Source organism: Nicrophorus vespilloides, unplaced genomic scaffold (assembly GCF_001412225.1).
Source record: "Nicrophorus vespilloides isolate i.1.1-1 unplaced genomic scaffold, Nicve_v1.0, whole genome shotgun sequence".
NCBI lineage: Eukaryota > Metazoa > Arthropoda > Insecta > Coleoptera > Silphidae > Nicrophorus > Nicrophorus vespilloides.
In genome coordinates, this window is record NW_017100111.1 from 477,524 (window position 1) to 505,147 (window position 27,624).

Sequence of the window (27,624 nt, forward strand, 5' to 3'; positions counted from 1 at the left end):
CAGAAACTGATTGTATTTAGTGGGCTACGAATAAACAAACAAAAATACCCGACCCCGGCGCATCCACCTAATATATTACCACAGCATAATTAATGCTAAAACAACTAAAGCAATACCTAACACAGGTTCCGCCAATATCCTGTACTGTTTGAAACCGGACTAATCGAGGACTTTAAAACAGCAGGAAAGAAAACTTGTCTTTATAGAGAGAACAAAAAAAAATTACGAAAATTTATGTACAAAAATAAAAATTGTGTATTGATTTTTAAACCGAACTACAACGAATCCGCACTGATCGAAACCGCACTATACGACGTATTGTTGTTTATAAAATCTTAATATTATTTTGTTTTTAAAACAAAATGTAAAATTTAGTCTTGAAAAAATTGGACATGAATCTTGAAATTACTATATTTTTAAAGAAAACAAATGACTACGTTTCTAGCACACTAAATTTAGGCAATACAAAGTATATAATTCTTAGTTTAGAACTGTTTTATTTATTGTTTTATTGAATTTCGTTGAAATTTGTGTACGTTTCTTGCAGTTATATCTTAAATATGTAGGTAGTCGGCCAAAAAGGAGGTCGTGTGTTTGTCTCGTGCGACCGAAACTCGGCGATATTTATGTTCCATCCGCGCATTACGTAATATTTGCTTACATGGCGAAAATATCGACATGAGAACGCGACCTCCCCGTACATCTGCCATCAAATTGCATCCATTTGTCTCGTCTGATGTTTATGAAAGCCGCGATGGAATAAATATGCTTTTCGCTTACTTAACGAAAAGCAAATAGAGTTTTGAAAAGAGGAGAAATGCTCTTAACTTTCTAGTGAACGTAAATATTAACAGAAATGCAATACTTCATGTATTTATAATGAAAATATGGTAAAATTACGTTGATATTTGCTCATTTCTGGTGTTGTAATGTGATGCAGGAGGAAGCTGCAGGATTATGCGGCACAAATAACTGTTCGCCCTCCAAATGCTATTCCCTCGTTTCTCTCGTCTCCGTAGAGAGAGTATTTATGACTTTTGTACAGCTGTCGATTCTTATGAGAGACTCGCACGTCCATTCAACATGTTACGTGATTGGAATCCGTCCTTTCTCTGCGAGCAAAACGTCCATTATTCTCTCACCGTCTTCTTCAACATCTTTCCGAAAATTTCGCAGAATTCATTACAAAAAAAATAACTATCATACATTCCTTGTACAGTGCAAAGTGCAAAGCAGATTTTTTCACATTTAAAAGATATTTCACATTTCGAGAAAATTCTATTTATAATTCGCAAATTCTGAGAAGTTCATTGATGGCAATTAAAATTTAATGTACACAAAGAGCGACCGATATTTCCAATTACCTCCTTACGTTTCGTCGTCTTCCCTGAAGTTTCTTAATTCTACGTTAATTAAGACTATATTACAAGAAATGTTTTATAATTAAATTAATCCTTATTTCTTATTTAAATTCACAAAGGAATAATTCAATGCATAAACCTTTAGATAACTTCAACTATTTAAGATGATTACAGCAGTAATTAAGATTTCATGGGACCAAAAAAAGCGACAGAATCGAATCAATTATTTTCTTTATATTTAGGAAACAATACAACTTCTATATTTAATTCAGTTTTCATCTTACTATACAGCAACATCTCGTATAGTGCGGGTAATGAACAATATTTTTGTGTATCAATTTTTTTAGAATTTGTTTTGAAAATTTCAAAATCAATTATTTTATTATATTATCCAATAGAAAAGTTTTCGTTTTGAATCTTTCACGTTGTGCACCATATTAATTTAGACGAATAAAATTACGTTTGCCATGAATATTTAAATATCCGCATTAAACCGAGTATACTATATGAATTATTGATAAGTACTTTGCACATTTATGTGAATAATAACGTCAGATCCATTAGAATACCAATTTTGAATATGTTATTTTTGTTGTTTTGGTTTAATGGAATTACATTGATTTCTTTTTATCAACTATAAACTACGCAAATATATCAGCAAACTAAATTACTAATTTACATGGGAATTCTAAAGTCAAGTTGATGGAAATGCTTTAATCAATTTTCACCCGAAACTCGCACGAATTTGTTACAAAACGTGCACATTGTAACATCATTATTCTACATGTTCATTTTCGGAAAATTATGCTTTAAAGTCTTCAATTTTGTATCCTGATCTAGACAATATGTTATTTATTATAAATCAATGGTTTATCTAAGTTTCCTTTGTAGATTTTTGGATTTACATGCAATCAAATACTTTACTAAAGTTTTTTTTATAACTATTTTAAGTTCTTATTGGAAGTTTATCCACGTTTATGTACAAAAAAAAAACGATGTTTTCTTTAGACTTTTTTTTAGGCTATTTGCATTTGAAATTGTCCGGCTAAATTTTCATTATTTCTTCAATACGTTGCGTTTTTTTGTGTCTAATTCAGTCGGGCGTTTCTTAATTAAATTGCAAATGTAATATTGTAATTAAACCTCGTTTTTTTGTTGTTGTTGTTTGAAATGGCTGATCATTAGAAATTATGCATTCGGTTGTGTTGAGGAAATGGGGGAAAGATGATGATGATGATGAAGAAGTATGGAAAAAAATGGGGGCTTATGTTAATTGTGCGTGGTGGGCGTGATGGGAAGGAGGGAGTCCCGATTAATGGAGCGCTAACGAGATCTGGGAACTGGTGTTGTTCAGTCCAAGTCGAACGTGAAGATTTAATGACGTGTCCCTCCCTCTCTCGACGAAACGAAGAGCTCATTATAACCACCCTTGCAGCAACCACCCCCTACCGAAATATAAATGAAGGACGAAAAATTAAATAAACCGCAATTTTCTGTCCAATTGTCCTCTTTTCCTTTTTTTTTTTTGCATCGATCGATGAAATGATAATTTATGATAACGATCCACTTTACGAGAAATGGTATTTCGTTTAGTCAAGGGACGACCGTTTTTAAAAGTCGTTACCAGGACCTATCTGCCATGTTGCCGTCGTTACACTTTTTTCCACTCTTATTTAACTTTTCTCTCGTCCTCAATCCACTACTTTTCTCTTCACTCTTTCTTTTTTTTTGTTACGTTCGGTCCCCCTTCGAAAATTGCGGCTTATCGCGCAACCGGACTCTATATTCTCATTTTATCCTCTCCCTGCACGTCCTCCTCCACCCTTTTCTAATTTAAGAGTGCAACCATTACCTCATCCTCTTCCTTCACATTTCGACCTTTTGTTTCTGCACATTGTGCAATTGCGTCTTTCCAGCAATTCTTCTTGAAATCACAATAAATCGTATATTCATACTCGCTTTAACACAATTGTCAGCTGTCAGTTCATCACTTTGACACAAGGTAACAGTTGTCATTTCGTGACGCAACAAATTTATTTCTTGCTGCATAGCCACCCAATCGCAAACAGTTTTGCACCAGTTCATCGATTGACACAAAATGACAGCTATCATTAAAAATGTACCTCGATAAAAAATTTCTGAAATAAATCTTAATTTGTTTGCATTGTTATTTTGATGCGAACTGCTAAAAGCGCTACAATTGAAGTTTCTTTTGCACAAGTGCATCCATACGGCAGCGGTAAAGCTATAATAACAATCTTCAAAGTGTTCTTTGATGCGGAAGCCGTAGGTGAACAATAACGAGAAGACATTGTGTCAGAGGACTGTAAAGTTGCTTCAGTTTAGGTAGACGACGACTTTCATTGGCTTTTGATTTGGTTTGGCTTTGCCCTTCCTTCACGAGAAGATTAGCGTTGCAATTTGTTGGGGAAACCTGGATGATGCCGTCGTCTGCAACCAACTCTGCAGTAGTGGTGGTGCTGGTTTTAGGTACGAATGCAAATAACCGATTGATTATGCAACGGCCAACGTCGCGTTAATCCCGACTCTCACCCGGATCGCAACCTTCTATTACGAGCGCACCAAACTTGTACTAATTACCAAACCATTCGATACTTGACGTCGTTCAAGAAACTTTGTAACTTGATACGGCAAAACAAGCCGGAACAGTTGCCTTGATTAGTAAGCTATCTCATCCAAAGTTTCCGCACTCATACTTGTACATTTTTTGGAAAGAACAAAACGCAATTCTCTTAGTAAAAGGCAAACAATGTAGTATCTAGTAGTAATAAAAATGATGTAGCAGGCGCGTAATCCGGGACATTTCTTCTCATCGTCACTCGTTATGCGAAACGTGGCACGTTGAGCGAGTCACTTTTCATACAATTAATTTTGCTCGTTAAGCGAAATGCTCATTATGCGAGGTTCCACTGTATAAGAATTCGCCAGATTTAGCTACCATCTATTTCCTAAAAATAAATCATTTTTTAAAGCGTTTTTCATCCATTCAAGAAGTAATTGATGCTGTAGAGTCTACAGTGTAGACAGTTACTTTGTAAGCCTTAATACAAATAATTATAAACATAGTATAGATTTATGCGAAAGTGGTGCGGCGATAAGTGTTGATCTATTACATGTTTTGAGATGTGAAGGCGGCAGCAGTAGCAGCAGCTCAAGTTCTGCACATAGCTGTAATTTTATAACATTGCCAATTAGGTAAACTGCGGCGCAATAATTGTTATTCCTCTTAATTAGGTCGGAGCAGGCCAAAGACGAGAAATCTACTCGACCTACATCCCACTGAAATCGGAATTGGGTGGGTTTTGTAGGGAGGAAGGAGTTGTCGAGTCTTCGTAGTGGTAATAGAAGGATGAGGAGTAGAAATCGGAGAGTGCATATAGAATGAACGGCGTCTCGCTAAATTAACTCTTGATTTCCAAGCCCGCGGCTGCAGATCCTTAACTTTATATGTACAGTGTACATCGCGGAGAGAGTTTCTACGGAAAGACGGTTTAAATTTCTCCGGCTAACTTTTGCACAAACAGCACGTCGGAATCTCCATCGGAGCTCAAAATCCGACACAATGTACTTCATTACCTTTCCCCACAATCTTCAATAGTTACGGACGCTGCCGCCGCCACCCTCAGACATCTAATTTGGTCGTGGAGGAGGAGGAGGACAAGAGTGCACAAAACCAAAGTTCTGATGATTTGCATTACAAATACATTAAAATTAAAGACATCTAGTGTGCAGAATAGAAGTTTACATACATATTCTGCCAAGACTAATTTGGATTCATAATCGTCTCCGGTTTTATTTCCTTTTCCCCCTCGAAAGAAGTCGGATAAGAGTCTTTTTCCTTTCCTTTCCTTTACTACTAGAAGCCAATCTCCATGTACGATCAAGTCCCGTCGTCTCTAACGGACAATGGGAGCAGCGCAATCGTTGATTACGCTTCTTCTTCTGCTCGAAACGACGGTCCCTCTTTTCTCGAGATAAGAACTGTCTCGAACAGGGAACACCAGAATCGTCCTGAATTTCACTCAAGTGTCTAATCCTCTTTCCATTCCTCCATATACGACGAACAGATACAGATACAACGTGTATATATATTTATATATATAAACCCACTAGATCCAAATGTTACATCCTTTTCACATCCCGCCAACGCGATAAAATCCTCGAAATAAAGGATTATAATTCTTGGGATAACAGATTATCCCAACAACAGCCGCTGAATTCACTCAGGAATCACACACACACACACATATCCTCCTCCCATCTTTCAACACCACGCATTGTATTTTCAATTATTTATACATCTTTCATAATCTTTCACGAAACTTAAAAATTCCATCCTCACAAAATTTTTCACCAAAAAAGTCAGTTTAAATCCAACAGTTTTTTGTAGGGTATTAAAAGAAACATAATTTTTTGTCAGAACCAAACATTTGAAATTTCACCTATCAGAATATGTATACAAATCAATTGTTTTTAACAATTCTGATACATTTAGATATGAAAATTGGCGCGAACTTTCTGGACAGACGCAATGTAAAGTTAAAGGAAGGTTGCAGTAAATTTTGTACGTTTAACCGTAATGAATGAAGTCGTTTAGTGTGCATGTGTGTGTACGCGCTAGAGGGCATTATCTATGTGCATTAGGGGTCGTGCAAATGAAGATTTAGTCAGGCGCCGAGGTTACCTATAATGCCTTAATCCACCTGAGCATTTGTATCCATATGCGGTCTCTCTCTCTCTTTCCAGTCGACTCGACTACAACTTTCCACTACAACTTAGCCCGTATCCACCAGACTGTTTAATTGCGCTTTCATTTACATTTTGCTTAATGTTCTCTTATTTAGAGATTAAATTCGTAATTAAAAATTTAGATTTAAACTCGCCAAAAGTTCTTTGCTTCGATCTTCATAAATATACATGTAATATTGGAACTAAAAAATATTATTGAAACGACACTCGCTTTTGGGAGCTTTTTCTCCATAAGCCATCGAAAAGAGCGGAGTCAGCGTCCCGGAAAGTGTCCCACAATAAGCGTTTTCTCATCGCAAAATCTTCCTCTCTCTCTCTCTCTCCCTCAGTTATTCTCTTTCGCATTCTCTTTCTCCTTTTATCCTCAAAAAACACGTAAATCATTCACGAAATATTTTCGTATAATATACACTTCTCTTCCACGCAGCCGAAGCACGACCCGTCCCCAAGATTACACTTGACTCATCGTAATTGAAAATTTTCTAATTTATCGTCGAAACGAAACATGAATTATAAATTTTACGGACAAATTTATGAACTGGATTACTTTATGGTAATAATATGATCATTATCGTTTAACATTAACAAAATGTTAAGTGATATTAAGTTAAACGTTTTGTTCAATGTTACATTAATTTGCTGTGAGAGTTGAAAAAAACATACATTTTCGTAATAACTATACATGACATAATTAAGAATGAGCAGACAAATTAAAATATTTGGGCTTTCCAACGTGCTATCTCTCATATTTGCAACTATTGCCGATTTCCTGTAATTTACTATGAAAGTTGAAAAAACGTATTTTTAAGCTTCTTCACAAATCATACATTTTCTCAATAACTTTTCATGACACAATTAAAAATGAGTATGGAAATTAAAGCTAAATATTTGCAACTATTTGCCGATTTCCTATAATTTACGGTTATTAACTATAAATAATTTTGTTAACTACAAAATTATTATCCGTTATTGTTTGATAAAGGATTTTTAAGCGAAACTTGTATGAAGTTTTATCAGTTTTAATACATGTTTTTAATAGAAAATGGTTGTATTAAGGATACCTGAGATGTGATAGAGGAGAGAAGCGAAACTTGCATAATACTAATAATAAAATGTACGACGACGATGAAGCTCATAAAATGCGTGGAAATCAGTAGACAATGTGACGGTTTTTAACTTGAAGTGTAGCCCAGATAAAGTTCCGCGATAAAACAAAACAGCGCAAATCCCCCTATAAAAATCTCTCGTAAAATGTTATAATTTCGCTCCCACTCCGAGTCATTCTTTTTCCGGACGAAAAGAAGTTTGAAAACTTTCAGAGATGATTTTTTTTTTCTTAATGTTGACTTCATTTTCTTACTTGCCGAATGATGTAGTTTCCTGTGCGGAATTGATCGCGAATTCACATGAAAACTGTCCGACTTTGAATAATTAACAAGTTCATTTAAAACTTTCATACTCAGCACAGTTAATGTCGTCGCCGCGCATCGTCATAAATAATGCCTAGATTTGCACATTTAAACCCGAAAAAAAAACGAATACACGGGTGTCTTGCGGAGATAGCAGATTGCACATCCACTTAATTGCGTTAATAAACAACCTCGCACTAATCCAATGCTCTGCGCGAAAATTTTGCGGTCTTCGTCTTTAAATTATCTAATTAGTACGGTACATAATGTTTTCCAGTTCTGCAAAAAGTAATTACTGTAGTTAATTTTATTTCAGTTTTACTCTGTCATTCTGTTTGAAGGTTGTCAAGTGTCAAATTTTGATATTTTGATTATATGACAACTTACATAAATATGATTTACCACATCCTGAAGCTATAATTACTCAAGATTACTCTAGATTCTTTATGTTTGCAAAGGAGCTATATCCAGGAACTATTAAACCCTCAAAGAGCCATTATTTCATTAAATTATTGGAGGAGAAAGGCCTTCTGCTGAGGCATTACACTCAAAATATTGATACACAGGTGAGAGTGGCTGGTGCGTCTAACGATAAGCTTGTAGAAGCTCATGGGACATTTCGCACTGGTCACTGCTTAGGCTGTAGGTAGGAATACAGTCAGGATTGGATGAAAGTAAAGATATTCAATGATGAAACTCCGATTTGCAAAGATTGTCCGACATCGTTTTCTTTGGAGAAAACTTGCCCTTGAGATTCTTCAAACTGGCCAAAAGTGATTTTAAAAAGTGTGATTTATTGATTATAATGGGATCTTCTTTGACAGTCCAACCGTTCGGTTCGCTTCCAGAAAGAGTTGCTAATTGTTGTCCTCGAGTGCTAATTAATAACGAGAAGGCTGGAAATTTGGAATTTGATAATCCAAATAACTATAGAGATATATTGATGGAGGGCGACTGTGATTTACAGTGTCAAGTCCTGACTGACAAACTACGATGGAGTGAAGAATTAAAAATTTGACATTTGTCAAATTGTATTCATTCGATAAGTTGAAATGAATGTTTTCTGTACTTGTTGAGGTCATAAAATATTGTAGATCCTATGAAATCGCTTTGAATATATTGAGTATCTCGGAGAGTGAAGAGTAGAAATCTACTATATATATGTATTGGATGTAATCAGGCGTCGGGAGTTTTCAAAGTTAATTTAGAATTTAGATATGCATCGTTACGTCGCGCAATATAGAGTAACGACATCAGAGATTTGCTGTAAGTACTCGACGGTCGTCACACGGATGGCCGCAGCGGTTATCGTTACGACAACGTTACGTTACGTCTGCTGCGTCTGGCCTCTAATACCGAAGATACATTTCCCACTGTATTTCACTGTTAAACCTCTGGTTGTCTGGCTGCAGTCACCACTCCAACAAATATTAGCCCAGGATTTATTGCTGGGAATAAACCTTAAAACCCTTTGCGGACGACGAAAACTGCGCGATCGGTCTGCGGGGAAGACAACCCCCGGATACGAGGTGGAGTTGATATTTAATTAAAAAACTTCCGTCGCAAACAAATAGTGCGATCGCATCAAAAGCGGGAAAACTTTAAATAGTAAAGTTTTTAATGCTCGGCGCGATCTGCTGGGAGATCAAGAAAAAAAATCTGAAAACATTAAGCCTGTACTACTGCACGCTTGGGAACAATTACACATATACGCGACGTTCTTAATATGTTCATGCCAGATTTTGCAAATTTCATTAATTATTACTACCATTCAAATTTATGTAAATTATAAGCTATCATCAATTTTTGGTTGATATGTTTAAATTTATCATTTTTCTCAATAACTATACACGACACAATTATGGATGAGTGCACAAATTAAATCTAAATCTAACGTGCCATCTGTCATAATTGTAACTAATGCCGATTTCCTATAATTTACAGTGAAAGTTGAAAGATGAATCATCACAAATCATCAATTTTTTCAATAACTACACACAACACGATTATAAATGAAGACTCAAATTAAAGCTAAATGTTTGGGCTTTCCAACGTGTCATCTGTCTTGTTTGTAAGTATTGCCAATTTCTTGTAATTTAGTCAAAAAAAAAACGATCTCTCAATAACTGTACGAATAATTTCACTGTTCACTGTAGCATCAATTTCCGCTGCAACCTACACCAACCGCTTAGTGTATTTCCCAAAGCAGGATATATTCCAAATATTGGAAACATGTTTATACAGATTATGCACTCACAGTTGATGTAAACGTTCATTATTGTATTACGCGTAATTCGTATTAGGTAATAATTAGCTGTCGAGCATTGGATACGTGGGGAAAAGTGGTAATATTCTCGCATAACAGAATCATGTATTGATTGGTGGAGACGACGCGCAATTAATATAAACGCTGCAGGATGAGGATAATAAAGTCCTTCATTCATCTGCTGGGAACATTTTAATGGGGAAACAAACAATTTGGAAGTTTTTCCTCTTCATCATTTGGAAAAACCGATGGGATTCCGCTCACGAAAATAATAAATTTGTGGCCTAAGAAAATAACGGATTGCTTGTCAACCTTGTAAATGCGAGAGGGTGGAATATTTATGGATTCAAACCACGTGTCCGAACAGTTATCGAGATGCTGAATATTTGCACATGAAAAAGAAAGGAAACAACAACAGCAGCAGAAGCATCAGCATTATTTTCGTTACGGCGCGTTTAGCACAGGCGGCTTACGTAATAATGCGGTATGCAATTAACGTCCCTCGCGTTTTATAGTTTAATCAGGCCTTCCAACTCCCGTGTTGTGTGTAACACTTTGCTGTTGCCGCAGCAGCAGCAGCCGACTGCAACAACACCATAAACATGCAATAAATTACAATTAACACGGGGGGGGGGGTGGCGGTGCGGTTGTTCTGGATATAAAATTCCGGGCGAATTGCGTCTTCCGAAATTGAATCCATTAAAATTTATGCAGACCTTATAAATATTCATCCGAACAATAAAGTATACATTATTTTTTTCCACTCTGTCCATTTCTTTCCTTCTGCATAACTCGCGCACTCTAGATACAAAGATAAATAGCGCGCGTTTCGAAAACTGCGACTCGTGCACTTCTACCCCCTTCCTTTTCTGCATATTGATCTATTTCCCCCCTTTTTCCTGTATCCCCACCGATGGGTGGCGTTTTTTTTTTATTTATTTTTGAAAGGGAAAGAGTGAGAAACTAAAAGATTTACGAGGGTCGCGCGAGTGCGTCGCAATTTCTGCCCTTGCATACGTTCGACGGCCAAATGTTACACGTAAAACGTGCAATAAAACTAATGGACATAATGCAGGGACATAATCCCCGAGACACACTTCACGCTCTGGATGCACACTCAGTCGTGAAACCATTTTACGTAAAGTATAATAACAAAAAAGCAAATAAAATTAAAACTGAGGTGTGGTTTCGCTGTTGTTTATGAAATATGAAAATATTTGTATTACAATTCGATTGAATAAACGTTGCTCAGTTCGTGGGTATATATGACAAGGATCGTGGAAAGAGGACTGTTTAAGCGCAATAGTTAACTGTTTAACAGCTCGGAAGAGTTGTCCATGCTCAACTCTTCCGAGCTGTTGAAGATAGTATTAAGTGGAATAGTCTTAAGTTAGAAGTATATAGAAGTATAAGTTCTAAGTATATAGTGTAAGATGTATTTAATAAACAAACGCTATCTTCAAACCTTCATCAAGTTGGTGCTTCATCCAAAACAAGGACATCATACAAAACAAAAATAATATTAAATCAAGCGCAAATTGTGTTTTTGGAAAGGGTGATGTAATAATAGCGTAATACATCATCTTGTCTCTGGAGCAGGATGAAATCAGCGGGAATCGGTGGGGCGCTGTGAAACATCGAATGGACTAACGATGATGGAAGTAATGAAACTGAATTGGGAGCAGTTACGACGGTTAATTTAAATCCCGAGACTGATCCAACAAACTTTGCTACGGGATTTAATCGATCTTATTTGTACGACCGTCCCTCAAAACTTCCACGAAACATATCTTCTTCGATTCACTGGCTGTACTTTGATTCGATTGCCTGTGATTCGCGTTCAAAGATGAAGTAATTAATAAATAAATAAATAGAAAAGCAATGTTTTCACATTTTATTGCTTCTCTCGGAAACTATAATAGATTGAATGGATTCAAAAGATGTGTATGAAGCTGGATGTTTAAAATATTCGTTAATTACCGTAAATTTAAAATATTCAAAAAATGTTCAAAAATTACCTTAAATTTAAAATATTGGATAATTGGATGTTTGGAGAATTTTGCGAGTATTCGCACATTATCATACATTGCTGAAAATAGCAGTGTCTTCACATTTTAGTGATTTTCTCAGAAACTATAATAGATACAATAGATCCAAATGAAACTTGGATATTTGGGGAATGTAGTAAGTATTCATACATATCTATGATTTCATCCGTTTGGCTGTAAATTAACGAAAAATGAACTCTCGAAAAAGCACAGAAATAGACAGAATATACAATATTGATACATATATTTCTTCAATAAATCACTGCACTGAGTTTTATTTTTCTTTATTATCTCTGTCGCATCCTGTCGTAAGATTCGGAATCATTATTTTGAAAAGCAGCGAGAGAAATGTTATTTAAGTTATGTCCGCCCTCAGTTCCTCTCAATACACATGTAGCAGCATTCTTTTTAAATTGTGATTTCTCTTGTGGGTTCTATAAAATCCAATTTGTAGCTGCAAACGAATGAACGTGAGAGGCGGCAGCAGCGAAGGCGCCAGAAGAAACGCGAAAGCAATTAAGATTAGGAGAGAGAGAGAGCGAGAGTTGGATGTTTGTGAGATTCCCACAAATGGTTACAATCAGACGTCGCCGTTATTGATGATGATGTCGACACGACAATGCGAGTTCTTGCATATATCACCACGCGACAATGCTCAAATGGCGAATAGGGAAAAGCCGTTGCTGCTGCTGCTGCTCTTCTTGTTAACGTTGCTCCTATAATATTATTGTTGTTGTTATGTCACCGTTATAACGATTGTCGACATCCAATCCTCATTTATTAAATCCGAATCCGCCCTTGCTTCAATCCGAAACATGATGTGTGTGTGTGTGTATATTGCGACGAGGGTTCGAAAATAATTGAATATTAAACACCTCGAGGCCCGCATCGGATATATTTATTACATCATATCAATACGACCGCAGTGACACGTCCAAATTAATCGTCGCGGCCAATTTCAGATTTAATTAATGATCGGATTTTTATTGCACGAGACCATAAATTACGTCCTTCGCACGGTGCACACTTTCGTGCAGGGACGGACCTAAAGGGATGGAAGTGCAGCAGGGAACATCCGATTTTAATTAAATAATTAACTAATCTATTTTAATATACGGCCCATCGACGAGGCTGCTCATTAATTAATCGTCTATCGGTTGGATAGGGCAGCAGCTTTCAATCGCGACTTCATTAATCAAAACAAAACAACAACATAGACAGACGCCGCCGCCACCTATCGATCGCGCACTTCATCGATGGATTCGTCAACACGCAAATATTGGGTTGGCAAGAATGTAATTTCTGTTTTTTACGCAAATGACTATTGTCTTTTTGTCATTTAAAAAAATGTAACTTCTAGTTTCCTTTAGAAGTTCCCAGAAAGATGGCAAAAGTTCATCGGACAAAATGGAAAAATATAATTCATTAAAGTTTATTCTTTGTATATAAAAAAAAAAGAGAAATTACGTTCCAATACATTTTATGCTTTTGGTCATATTAACCATAATTGCAACTGCTCTAAAATATTGATCTAGATTCACTATATGTGACCTCTAACTTCATCAATTGGATAAGTTTGTATTATTCAAATGTTATTTATTATTCTGACGGTGTGTATTTGAGTGGGGTTCGGTGCAAGGGGGGATTCCCGCGTCGTTCTTCAATTGATCAATAGTGGAATGATTTATCCCAATCGGGTTAGTGTTTATCGGAGCGCAAAAGTCCGGGTCTAGTCCTGCAGGCTAGTTCGAGTGTGAAATGAGCCGGAGGCGGCGGTGGTGGCGGAGTGGTGGGAGGATGGAGAGAGCCGTGGTGGGCAGCCACCAACCACCTCTTTCCCCATTTTATCGCTCCGGTCCGAAAGTCGTCCCAGGGTCGAAGAGCGGCAGAGGAGGAGGAGGATCTGGCTTACATGCGGGATTAATCCACATAATGTCAGATTACACGGTCACTAAGTCCGCCAAGCATAATCAATTTCTTTTCGCAAATTTATTCCCCGGGCGGCTTTACTAATCCACCAGAAATCATCAAAAAAAAATCCTCCCAAAAAAACAAACTTCACGTGGCAATGCTGCCAAAATAAATATTTAATTAAAAAAAAAACTGTTAAATCCCGTTTCCCATACAGCCATTTTAGTTGGAAGCACCAATGCTAATTCACACAGCTCAACAAGAATATTTTCTTTGTTTAAGTGCAAAAAAATAAAAGAAAATACTAAAATAGATACAAAGTGAAGGCAATAAACGTATCCTCGAATTATATTTATGATGTATATCATCGTAATGACTATAGAATAATCCTTGGAAAGGCGAATGAGGATAGTCCGACAAATAGAACCATTAAGTGTTCACCCCCAGCCTGACCATGGACACAGATCATTAAATCTTGATGAAGGTGGGCTCAAGTTTAATGTATTGCGTAGATTACATGCACAGCCTGCAATAAAACCGAAAGACGGAGGTCGCCGCCTCCACCCACCCTCACAAAGCGGCAGTAATCTCATAATAAATAACAATTAAAGACACGCTTATTCATTACTTATCATTACACGAACTGTACGTGTTTCCGAGTGTACAAATATAAAATGTACAGAGAACTCTTGTGCAAACCGATAAATTATCTGCAAAAGGAATGACGTCTTGGAATAGATAGGATATAAATTTTATTTCTATTGGTCTCTTATTATATATATATATATATATATTTGCCGATGGTCTTTCAGACCCGCCGACGGTCGTATATATCCGTACGGCATGAATCTATCTCGGTGTCACAGAGGTCGTGCTCTGCGGTAATATATCAGCTACCTCAAACTCGGAAATATATCCGTAAAAGAGAAAGAGCGAAAATGTGAAATGGATGGGAAAAATGGAAACAGGATCCACCAGGAAAAAAAAAGTGCCTACATCAGAGATGGCGAGAAACAAGAGTAGAATTCTGTACAAACTCAAAACTAACTTTCAGTCAATCACATTACAAAAAAAAAACTATATTTTAATAATATGAAAATTTGGTTAATATTCATTATTCTTGTGTTGGCACTAAAATTAAATATGGTGGATATAGTGTTTCCAACTAGAATGCCTGTATGAGGGCGGGACTTAATAGTTCTTTTTTCAAAGTAAATATTTATTTTGGCAGCATTGTCACGTGAAGTTTGTTTTTTTTTTACTTATTCTAGTATTTTGGTTAAATTGGTAAGAGAATCTAACGAAAAAAGTAAATGCATCAGAGATGGCGAGATAAAAGAGCTGAATTTTGTACAAGCTCAAAAGTAACTTTCAATAAACCTGCAATTATTACATTCAAATCTATTAAAAAAAATACTGTGGAACCTCGCTCGTAAAATAAATTGTAAGAAAAATTATTCGCTTAACGAGCGACGTTTCGCATAACGAGTGACGATGAGAAGAGAAACACATATGTTTAATATGTTTCACTATACGAGTAAAAATCTCGAAATTTTGGAACGGATGAAACTAGTTAAGCGAGGTTCCACTGTTTTTTTATTTTTTTGTTATGGCACTAAGATTAAATATGGTGGATATGGTGTTTCCAACTAGAATGGCAGTATTTTTTTATCAATTTAAATATTTATTTTGGTAGCATTGTCACGTGAAGTTTTAGAGTATTTTTGATTTGAACATTTGAACATTTTGGATTAAAAGGATAAATTTAAAAGCGTCGCAGAACGAGAACGAGGACGAGGTGAACATGTATGACGCAAGCAATAATCCTGCTCAGTTCAGGAGAGATACGAGTTTGATCACTAAAATCCTAAGTGAGGGTTAGTAGGATTCAAAATTCCCCCCGTCCCGTCCCGGTTTTCAGATAAATCACTGCAGCACTTTATTCGGTATAATCGCGGCAGTTTATTATCCGGACGCCGGCGGCATTAAAATTTTAATATGAATTAATTGCGTTCATCAGTTTCAATAATTATAATTGCCTTCCCATTACGCGAGTCGGCGGACCGGAAAACGCGAGCCGGAAAACAATTAGTGAGACTCACCTACATTCAGTTATATAAAATGGTTTTTCTCCATAAAAAAAACAACAAAAAAAAACCAACAATATAATTTCAGAATATTCAATATTTTATTATTAACAAATAAATTACACATTCTATTGAATTTCATCATCTAATAGTGACTCAATTTTGTGCATTTTAGAAGAAACAATCAAATTTTGCTATAATGGCGTTATCTGTTGTGCTCTCAGATAACTAGCAATACAAAATCTACAAAATCCAGTATAATTTTGCTGAAAATTTAAATTTTCTAATATCAGGTGAACGTTTAGGTGGAATAACTGTTTCTATTGGTCCAGATGAAAGCGATTTGGTACTTAAATAATTGGAAGAAAATTAAATTGCAGAAGAAACTTAAGTTTTACAAAAAACAATCCAACCTAAAAAAAATACTGTATATGCATACGAGCTGTGGTAAAAGTTTGTAAAGCAAAAGAAACCAAAGTAATTTCAGAATTGTTTGAGTTTTCGCAAGAAATTCTCGCTGAATGAACGAGTCCTGAATTAAACAAGCAATTAGGGGGCGGCCTGAACAAAAGAGGGAACGCTAATAAAAGTAGCCGACGTCGCCGCCGCCTCGATTCGCCCATCTGCCGCGCATTTATCCAACAATTACGTAAAGGGAGAACATTATATATACGTGTGTGCGCGTGAGAGGGTGTGCGAGTTTGGTGTACGGGGTGGAGGAAGATGAGGGCGAAATCCGCCGCCGGCTGCACATTTGCATTACTGTCGCGTAAGTGCCTCGTTGCGTCGCCCTCTTCCCCCCTCGTCCAGCCGTGCAATTTCCGTTTCCGCAGGTCCTTATTACGACAATTCAAGAACTACTGCACATACCGTCTCCAACCCCTCGTTTCGCACCCACCTCACCACTGGCCATATAGGCGGACACACGTGACCGTAAAATCGGCACATTTTTGTTATACTTGGACCTTCGACCCCTGGGGACACCCAATAGACCAATTACCTCGTGTTTACACTCTTCACGTCCACTTGCTTTGATCACTCCAGACTACTAATTTAGCACACCAACGCCCCACACAGAACAAGGACATATAACGAAATAAACGACAAAACTAATGGCGAAATATTTCATATCACGTATATATGTAATTTGTAACTTTTTTTACTGAAATATGTTGCAAAATAAGAATTCCGTTTAACAACAACATTTTTTTTAATATCTTCACGTTTTATTAAATTATTCATGAACAACGCAGGATGATTTTATCACCAAATTCTCAATTGAAATTTGAAAATTTCGCCTTTCCAATGAGTTCATTAATAAGTTTGTGCTGTCATCTATTCGTTTGTCACTAACTGTCAAATATGTCAATGCTGAAAAAGCGCCTACTTTACGTTTTATTCAATTGCAGAATAATCATGCCAGTGAATTGCATATTTCAACAAAAAATGTAAACTAAAAACCGCCACCTTTCGAATGGACTTACTGAATTAATCTAACTTCAATCATTCGATTTTGCAAGTTTGTGAAAATTTCAGAAATTTTGTGCAATTTTTTTTGACGAAATTTTTATTAAAACTTTCTTCATGTTCTATTCAATTACTCATGAATAACGGAAGATAATTAGATTATCGAATACTCAATTTAAAAATGGAAATCTCGCCTTTCCAATGATTTCATTAATAAGCTTGTGCTGTCATCTATTCGTTTGTCACTAACTGTCAAATATGTCAATGCTGAAAAAGCGCCTACTTTACGTTTTATTCAATTGCACCAGTGAATTGCATATTTCAACAAAAAATGTAAACTAAAAACCGCCACCTTTCGAATGGACTTACTGAATTAATCTAACTTCAATATTTTGATTTTGCAAGTTTGTGAAAATTTCAGAAATTTTGTGCAATTTTTGTTTTGCGAAATTTTTATTAAAACTTTCTTCATGTTCTATTAAATTACTCATGAATAACGCAAGATAATTAGATTATCGACTACTCAATTGAAAGATGAATATCTCGCCTTTAATAAGCTTGTGTCATCTATTCGTTTTTCACGAGCTGTCAAATATGTCAATGCTGAAAAAGCGCCTACTTCAAGTTTTATTTAATTATTGGACGCAAGTGAACGCAAGTGAATTACATGATTCAATAAAAAATCGTAAACTAAAACCGTCACCTTTCCAATGGGCGTACTGATAAAAATCTAACTTTAATAGTTGTTGGGAATTTCAAAAATTTTGTTGAAATTGTTAATAGGATTATGTTCAAAATCTCTGATTAATAATGGAACAAAGGATAATAACAAATGGAATCATTGATCTGTTGTACAGTATGATTAACATTGTGCAATTATTATCCCCTCTTTGAACTGCTCTGACTGCGTGTGTGTGTGTATGGGGGGAAACAACAATAAAATATTGAAAATTTAAATCCGGCGGCGTCGACTGGGGACGTAATCTGCCGAAATATCAGTGCCGAAAATGTAATAACCGGTTTTTCAGGGGAGAGAGAGCCGACTGTTGACGCAATTCGATCCGCTGCAATGATGACATCCTTTTGTGCTGCTCGAATTGTGCGAGGGTGAAGTGTTGGTGGAATTATTTTAAAATTGTTGCCACATCCATTCATAATCTTTCATTCATTCATTCATTACGAGCATTCTAATCGCGACAACACGAGCTGCTGTGTCAGCCAGTAGTCAGCCCGAGTTAATTAAGTCCGGCAGCAGAAGGATATTAATATAACTGCCACCGTTTCCTCCTCATTCATTTTCCCCTCTTTTGCAAGTAAATAATCATATTCCAAGACGTTTACAAACTCATCAAGTTTCACCCTCTCTCTCATTCATTTAACGAAGATATTTCCATCCGGGCCGAAACTGCTACAAATTAACTTAGGGTTAATTAATTTCCGACACCTTTACACGAATTGCACCAAGTCAACTAAATTTCATTTTCTTACCGTGCATTCGCATTCTCACCTTGCATCGCGTAATTCTATGCGCAAATAAAAGTAATTCAACCCCTTTTAACGATATCAGGCAGCGTCAATTAGGCCGGAGTATGCAAATTCCCTAGATTAGATTCGTCTTTAATAGCCGAAATCGAGTTATCTAACTTGGATGAAATAAAAAGAAATTGAAGTGTGCTGAGACGCGTTCGTACAGTTACCTACAAAGCCTCGCAGTCAATCTACAAACTGTTTTTTTTTTTGCATTTGAAACAGAATACATTTAATTTTAATATATTACACTTTTATTGCAAAGTACTGAAATATACAAATTTATTCCATCTGGCACAAATACATTACCTTTATCAATAATAAGCAATGTCATAATGTTGCCAATATAAATATTTAATATGTCAATTATATATGTTCATTTTTTTTTGTACTTTAAATATTTATAAATATATGCAATAAACAATTTGCTGCAATATGTATTTCTATGTAAACTCAAATGCCGTTTTGATTGTATTTACATGTGGTTTAAAATTTGGTGAAATTTTACTATTTTTTGGTAAAACAATTAGGTGGCACTATGTTGTTTTCCCACTAGAATTTATTTTGGCAGCATTGTGTATGACGTTTATTTTGTTCGATCAAGGAAATAAGTATAAAAAAATATTTTGCACAATTAAAAAGTACTTTGTGAATCCGGATTGATCGAAGCCGCACTACGCGAGGTATTTATGTATTAACTTCCGCACATTTATGTTAGTATTGTTTTTTTATGAATCAATCTCCTCTTATTCCGTCCACTTTACAATTACATTGACTGAATGATTGATTGATTGATCATAGCGCAATTAGCGAACAAAATCGACAATGCAAACAAAAAAACAAAAAGAAGAAGCGGAATCAGCGAACGAAATTATCTTTTATGTTTTGTCAAGTGTTTTAATTAAAAACTTAAAAAAAAATCAATCAATCAATCATCGTGAACAAACAATAAATCGCAGATTGCATACGTTCAGATTTTCTTTTGTTCCAATACGAACGAATCTCTAATTAAATTTTATATTTAATGTTTGCTCTTTTACGGAATTCCGGTTCCATTCGAATAACGAATTTCATTTTTTTTTTCATTACTTGCATATACTATTCAAAGTAAACTTTGAAAAACTTTTATTACATCTTTTTTTTTATTATGTTCGAACAAACAAAAAATCATATTCTAATAATGAAAGATATTTGATAAGATGAAATTTTGGTTCTTAGCGAGGCGCCACTAGTCTGTTTGACGTTAGTTGATTTACCAAAACACGTATTGACAGGTTTCTATACTGACAGCTTACGTCAAATTGCTGTCAACCAATAAAGTTAACAGTTATTAGTAGACAATATTTTCAATAATTTGCATTCAGTAAATTTGTAGTTAAATAAATGAAATTATATTTATATATTTTTTTTGTCAGACAATAATTGATTAATATTATATATAAATTGATTATGCGAGAAATTCGTTTCAACAAATTTGCAATTAATTAAAACGCGTCCGAAATTTGCCCGTTATACACGGGCGCCCGCACGTACGTACAAACAGTTAAAAGTGTATATAATTTATGGGAAACGAATTAAATGGTGCATATTTTAACGAAATTAACGACTGACAAAATGTTTCATTTACGTGATAATACGGCAACCGCGCGCGCACTCCAAGCCTACTATTACGGCCGTATTTCATTCACGTCTGTCCGATTTACTCGTACATCGTTTGCTTTCAACATAAATAAATTCAACCCAACACACAAAAAATACACTACATATTCGATTTATTAATTTCAATAATTTTATTTCTGTTCCATTTTTAGTATCTAAATACTTTCGCACCAACGTACACGACGTCCACACGAACGTACACTTTGTTGTCAAATCCAACCATGATGTGACTTATGATTTTTATTGAACGACGATTGTAGAAAAATATGTAGATTTGACCGCAAAAACTAATTCTAAGTAAATACCTCGCATAGTGCTGATAATACGTCCACCAATATCCCGGACTGTTTGAAACCGGATTAATCGAGGATTTTAAAACCGCATAAAAATAGATATCAGAAAAAGAGACTTGAATACAATAATTATAAAAAAAATGCTCAAGTTCCTTTCGATTATTTCATTTTTATTTGGGAGGATGAGCCGGGTTTATTGTAATGCAACAATGTAGAAAAAAACATATTTTAGGTATTATTTTATTGTACTTTTGTACAAACAAATGTATGCGTACGTTAAAGTATAAAATTATAGTTTTGTTTCAATGTTAGCTATGAATTGAACAATAGAGTTAGAGAGTTATTTTAAATTCATTTGTTCGATGTATTGTTATGACTTGCAATCCCTGTAGCGTTATTATTGTTGGTATTTACGTAGCGGAGAATATTTGTTTAAATTGGATTAACCTCCAGATTCAATGGATTTTATGCATGCACGGAATGTAGTTTTCGGTGGCGGATTAGTATAGCGTGGGGAAACTCTGAAAACTGGGTCGTCAATTAGATGTTATTGTTAGATTAGACCTCCTTGCGGATAGTTTCAAAGAATCAATGAGGTAAATTGAGGAAGCGCCCGGCGGCGTTTCCATTGTGGCACTTCGGGTTCCGCAAAATTATAATTAGTTTCGGGTCCAGATTCAAACAATAATTTAATCGTCCTGTATTACCGGCCCTTTCGCCGCCTTCATTTCCTGTCTCCCTTACACACACACCCACCCTTCTCATCTACCAAGTTGCTCGAAGTATTATAATCGTGAGTGTCTGTTTCCACCGCCGCCTCCTCTAAAGTATAATCGCGTAATGATAATGTTTGTTCGGCGATGTTTGATGATAGTGCGACCATCCTGCGGGAAAAGGGTATAAATTGCTGCCCTCGCCTGCGCTCGTTCGCGCGATATCGTTCCAAATGTAAATGAGTTAGAAACGTTCATTATCTAAATTGTCTGCTCGTAATGCGATACAGTCGACATACAATACGCAAGGGTGCCACACGTTTGTTTGACAAAAAAAAATAACGCAACTATATTCTCTCGTACAGAGGGAAAAATATATCGACTGGGGAATTGGATCCAAAAAAAAAAAAGTAATAATTGCCCCCCCATCTCCCCAATTTCAAACACGTTAAACGAAGCAACAACAATAAAAAAAAAACATGAAATAACTGCCTCGTGATTTATGTTTCGTTGCGAAATTAGATGCGCCTCAATTTATTTCGTCATTCAAAAAACTACTTCATTTTTATTACAATTTATATTTTGTTTTAATAACATTAATTATTCGTCCGGTTTTTTTTTTTCAAATGAAAATTCAAAATTCAAACTAACGTTAATCGCGCACTAATCCGTTTGGATTTTGAAAAGTAGTCTATAAAATTATTGTATAAATTTAATATTGATATAGAATTTTGTGCAAATATGCGAAAATAATGATGAAATCTATAATAATTTCGATACTATTCTTCGAATCCATTTACGAAGTTTCATATTCATCGTCCTCTATTTTATCTCGCATCTTCTTCACGCAGTGTTTAGAATGGAGAAGATGTCTGCGAAGTGAGAAAGTTTTGAAATCCATTTTTTCTCTTAGTCAAATTTGATTTTTTTGGAAATATTTTATGGCTATGTCTCGCAGAGATGCGAAATGCAATGAACAAAAAATGCTTTAACAGATAATATTTCATGGAAAATAAGCAAATTAAGAGTATTAATCGTAAGTTAAGAATAGCTGCAATATTGTATGAATTTCGTTGAGAAATTGCTTTATTTGCTTTGTTTTTTTTTTCGAATTAATTGAGATGTGTTTTTCGCTTGGGAAGGGAGATGAATGGATGGTTGTGTTGGTGGTGTTTAACTGCCAAAGCGAGGAAACATCGGGGTCAATGCAACTAGTGAAGGGGTGAGGTTGATTTGGATCAAGCAACGAACCCTCCTCCGGCTATATCCATCGATCCACACACATTTCATATGCATGTGCATATACACAATATCCAATATCCTAGATATTCATATATGCCGCCACTGCAGGAACGGCAGCAAAACAAACGAATTGGAAACTGAAAGAAAACAAACAAACAAAAACTTGCTACAGTTCTATTTATTCTGTTCGCAGTAATATGTGCGCAGATCGATCAATTAAATGCGGATTTGGGTAAATCCGTGACTGCCCTAGAGGATAATTGGATTTAAATTGTTTATATTTTTTTTTACTGGTATTCTTTTTCAAATGCGATAAATTTAATGAGCGTGAATCCGCTTTTCGTTCGATGCGCCTATTAATTATTGCGTTTATTAAAGAGAGCAAAAATGATAACAGCAGCAGTAGCAAAGAGAGATAAAAAAAAAGAAGAAAAATAGATAGAGTGATGAAAACAACGAGGGTTGCGCATGAAACAACAAACACTTTCATTACGGTTTGTTTCTGTATTGAGGCGCGTGTCCTCCGGCGATTTGGCCAATTATATTTTTAATTGACGCGCGCGCTTGGGGGTTGAGGGACTAACGGAAAAAGCGCCCCGTTGCCGCCGCCTCCGCTTTTCCACCCTTCCACCCGTCACGTGGAGTGCGCAACGTGCGGGGGTTGGCTTATATCGATCGTCGCGCGTTTTTGGGGTTGTGCTGGAGGGTTTGGTGTGTGTGTGTATGGGTGGGTGGTTGGTACGACTGTGGTTGAGATGTTGCAATTACTGGAGTGCACTCGAGAATCCCTTAATGGGCGCCCCCGTAGTCCCTATAATCTGACCCGACGCCTAACTAGAAGACGCTCAACCCCCCATTTCCACCGCCTACTTCTTTTCTCCATCCCCGATCGCGAAGGGATGAAACGAGGGATCTGCAAGATCGAACCAAGACGTTCGTTCTGCTTTCTCTCTCCCCCCGAAGATGAATAAATGTTGTTTATTCCTTGCCTTGGGGTAAATTGGTTCGGGCTCGTGTGCACCCTCCAAGAACTGGTGACCATTGACCTTTTTTTATGGCACTGCATGTTCTCTCTCTCGTCCAATATGCTCTTGTTCCTACACCGACCAAAAGAAAAGAAGAGAAAAACACAAAGAAGGCAATTGAAGCAAAACGAACCGAAGCAGATCCACGTTATGAAGGATAGAAAGGAGTCGAATAAAAATATATATATATAGAAAGAAAAAAAAAGGAAAAAGTACAAACATACGCAAAGTTTATGCGGAGGACAATAAAAGGTGTCCATATGAATTTTTATATTTTGTACGACAGAATGTCTTTTATTGTTGTCGTCTTCGTTCCAGCAAGAAAAAAAATAAACGTTTCCTTTCCCCATCTTATTTTTATATTCGCAATCCTGAAAGTCCTTCAAAAAAAAAACATTTAAAGACAACGCCATCTGCAATAATCTCAATGCACTTGAAAGCAATATATTAGTTTTCTTGAAATACTTAGTTAACTTTTCCAACTGTAAATAAATATTTTCACAAACATTTCAAAATAAATTCTTCCGCTTTCTTGGGCTTTTTTTCGGTCGTTATCAGAATAACAGATAATGTCTTTCCTTTTAGATATCTTGAAGTCTGTCATTTACAAAGGAAACTTTGAAAGTACAATAGATTATTTTTATATTATTAGAATTTTTCTGGATTTCTATCTCTAGCTTATTCAATAATATATACATATATGTGTGTGTGCGAATTGTAGAATTGTACGATTATTTTGTATATGGCAGTTGGTGGAATCGATTGTAGAATTTTCATCGAGATTGGCAATTAAATTTGCCCCCAACGACTATCATCTCCATTCATGCACATCGCTACTGCACACACACAGAAAAATATAATAGCTTGAATACGTTCAAATGCTTCTAAAGATTTCATTTTTTTTATTTTTTTTATGTATTTATTAAATAATATAATAAGGGTAGTTTTCACGTAGTAATATTATCGATTCTAGACCAATTAGTTTTCTAACAGAGTTTGTAATATAAAATTGTTGACGATTCGATGAAAGATGACAGCTGTCATCTCACGATCCATTAAAGAAAAACAACAATTTTACATGAGAAACATTGATCAATATGTTTATAGGTTACTTTCGATTTGGACATTAACTTAATTATTAGAAGCGATTGTTCAGTTTCATCATTCCTAAATGCTAAATACATGAATACGAATGAGTTTTGTAACAGTATAGAGAGAGATTGTACTATAAAATTGTTGACGTTTCAATGAAAGATGACAGCTGCCATTTTGCGACCCATTAAAATTTGCTAATTACAGGCAAATGAACGAAACCATAGTAATATTTGAATACACACTACATTCCCTAAATGTCTAACTTTCATTTACATCTTTTGAATCGATTCCATCTATCATTGTTTCTGAGAAAAATCCCTAAAATGTTAAAGTTCAACTTTTGCTAGTACATCTTATAAAAATGAGATAAAGTTTGAAGTATATATATATATCTGGTTTTTATCGAGCGTCGATTTGTGTATGATTAATATTTATCAACCGATTTGCCGTTCCGCGCGATAAGTTTTTGACGTGGGGAGGAGAGAACGAGGCGAGGGTTGAAACGCTCTCATCCTTTTTTTTTAGTTGATGCAGATCCTCCCGTTTTGCGGGTGACGACAGAGATAAGGGATATTTCAATTTCGGCTCTAGCGAGTATGTCTCGGATTTGAATATAGCTGCGGAGCTGTTTGAGTTCAAAGGTGATACTCACTCTCTTCTCTCTCTCTTTCCCAACATATCAATATCTCGCGCCAATCTTATTGGTCGGGCGTATCAATAATGTAGAGATACAGTATTCTTTCGAGTCTAGCGAACATCGTTCCAACGCTAACTCACTCACCAGTTGGATTTTGAGCGTCTTTCTCGTTTTTGATGTTTTTTTTTTTAATTCCAGCGAATTCCACTAGGAGGAATACTGCAACTTCTTGCTTACTGTCATAATCCTGACAGTGAAGCGACCGTTGTTTCGAAATCGATGTGTCTTCAGTCCAGTCACGATCACAAAATCCTAACAAGTCGCCAATCCAACTTCTCTCCTTCGTGCTTTACTTCCTTCTACAAATAAATATATAAGTTCCCATTTAAATAGGAAAAATCTATCTTTAAGACGCAAACGGATGTGCCAATAATAACAATAATGTCACAGCAATTTCCATCCGCAAGCAGCAAACTTATTTCCATTCGTTTTATTTTTCTCTTGACGGAAATGCTTTCAGCTGGCGCCGTTCATAAACTAGTTACGTTGTTGCATCCTGCGAATGCATTTGCATTTTGATTAACTAGATTTCTTTATTTGATTGCAGGAATCTGGTGTACAATCTGAGCATGTCGAATCTGGTGGAACAGCAGCGGCTCACGTGGTTCTCCAATGATCAGGACGTGAAGATGTGCGTGATGAAAGGAAAGGACGAGGTAAGCTGAACGTCATTTGCAACAATCCACACACACACATTCGAGTGGCGATGCTCGAGCGTATAGGGCACAAAAACACACTCACTCGAGCAGTGTGCGCGCTCTCTATCAAAGCGCACTTTTCCACTCACATTTTGTTTCGTAATTACACGACTATTTCGCAGTGTTCGTTTTTTTTTTCTCTATTCAACATTTGTCTTCTCTGTACATAATACACTTGGATCCTAGTGAACTTAACAAATACATCGATAAAATTTCAATTTATCTGTTTTTAATTCATTGGCGACTTTTGTACAGTTGAAAATCTTTATCAATAGAGTTTTGTAAAATAATTTATAAAAAAATATTATGATAAAAATTGCCCTTTATCTAGTATTAGACAACAAAAAATGACATTAATAATTCTGATCTCTGACAGCTGTCACCTTGCGTTTAAATGTCAAAAATTTTACATTAGAAACAATTGGGTCATGCGGAGAAATAAGTTGAGAAACGCTGATGTATTCAATATTCAGAGTAAGATGAAACAAAAAGGAGTAATACTTTTTTTTAATAAAGTTTTAATACGATGCTGCTGGCTAAATGTTCGCTCTTCTTGTTCCCGTCTCTTCTATAGCTCTTTCGCAACTAGACAATGCCAATTGAGGAGATCAAAAGCGATACGCGGAATTAACAAATGGAATTAGGATATTCCTCCTCTCCTATACGCGATGCGGTTGGAATTTAATTTCAACTTTTCCGTCTCCCGTCCCACCGATTTTCCGTTTATTACGTAATGAAGTGCACCGAAGCCCGGAGTAATTGATTCGCCGGTTGCAGTCTCTCAACCCTCACCCGATCTTTTCCTTCGGAATGGAAAACGTAAAACAACTCCCTCGGATCCACTTAACACGTTGATTTAAGAGCGACCTCTGTTGCAGAAACAACAGAAGGAATTATTAAACGAAGCCAATAATCTCGAGAGAGTTGCGCGATTAAATCGTCTTGAATAATGAAGATCCCAATTGAACTAGTTCAAAAAAATCGTTGCCATGAAATAAAACTGTTAGGAAATATCCGAGACAATAGTTTATCTATTCAATAGCTTTTTTTTTTGCTTCTACCACCAATTTATACGCGTATCATCTTCGAGGAAGGGCTGAAGCACTTTGGGGACTATCAATCCTTGTATATTGGAAGTGCTCGTGGTGGAGCATCTACTATGCAGAAATACTCGAGGAATATGATAAATTGTTTCGGGCTGCTCACGCGATTCTTCGAATACCGAAACCACTTTGGCGCCGATCAATTTGTGATGAAATTTGTTCTTTTTTTTTTGGTTTGAAAAACTTTCAATTATTTACAATTAATCGATTACGTATCGTTATTGTTCTTGCTTTTCTGTACGTCGCTTTTGAA

The 27,624-nt window shown here is 35.9% G+C and overlaps 1 protein-coding gene across 4 annotated transcripts in view; it reads left to right on the forward strand.

The window, feature by feature from the left end:
• LOC108568512 (semaphorin-1A) overlaps positions 1 to 27,624 on the forward strand; it is a 191,419-nt gene that overhangs the window by 152,816 nt on the left and 10,979 nt on the right. For all 4 annotated transcript variants that reach the window (XM_017929661.1, XM_017929657.1, XM_017929658.1 and 1 more), the window contains one exon: positions 26,118 to 26,226. In XM_017929661.1, coding sequence (XP_017785150.1) covers positions 26,118 to 26,226 — 109 coding nt within the window. The remainder of the gene's footprint in view (positions 1 to 26,117; positions 26,227 to 27,624) is intronic.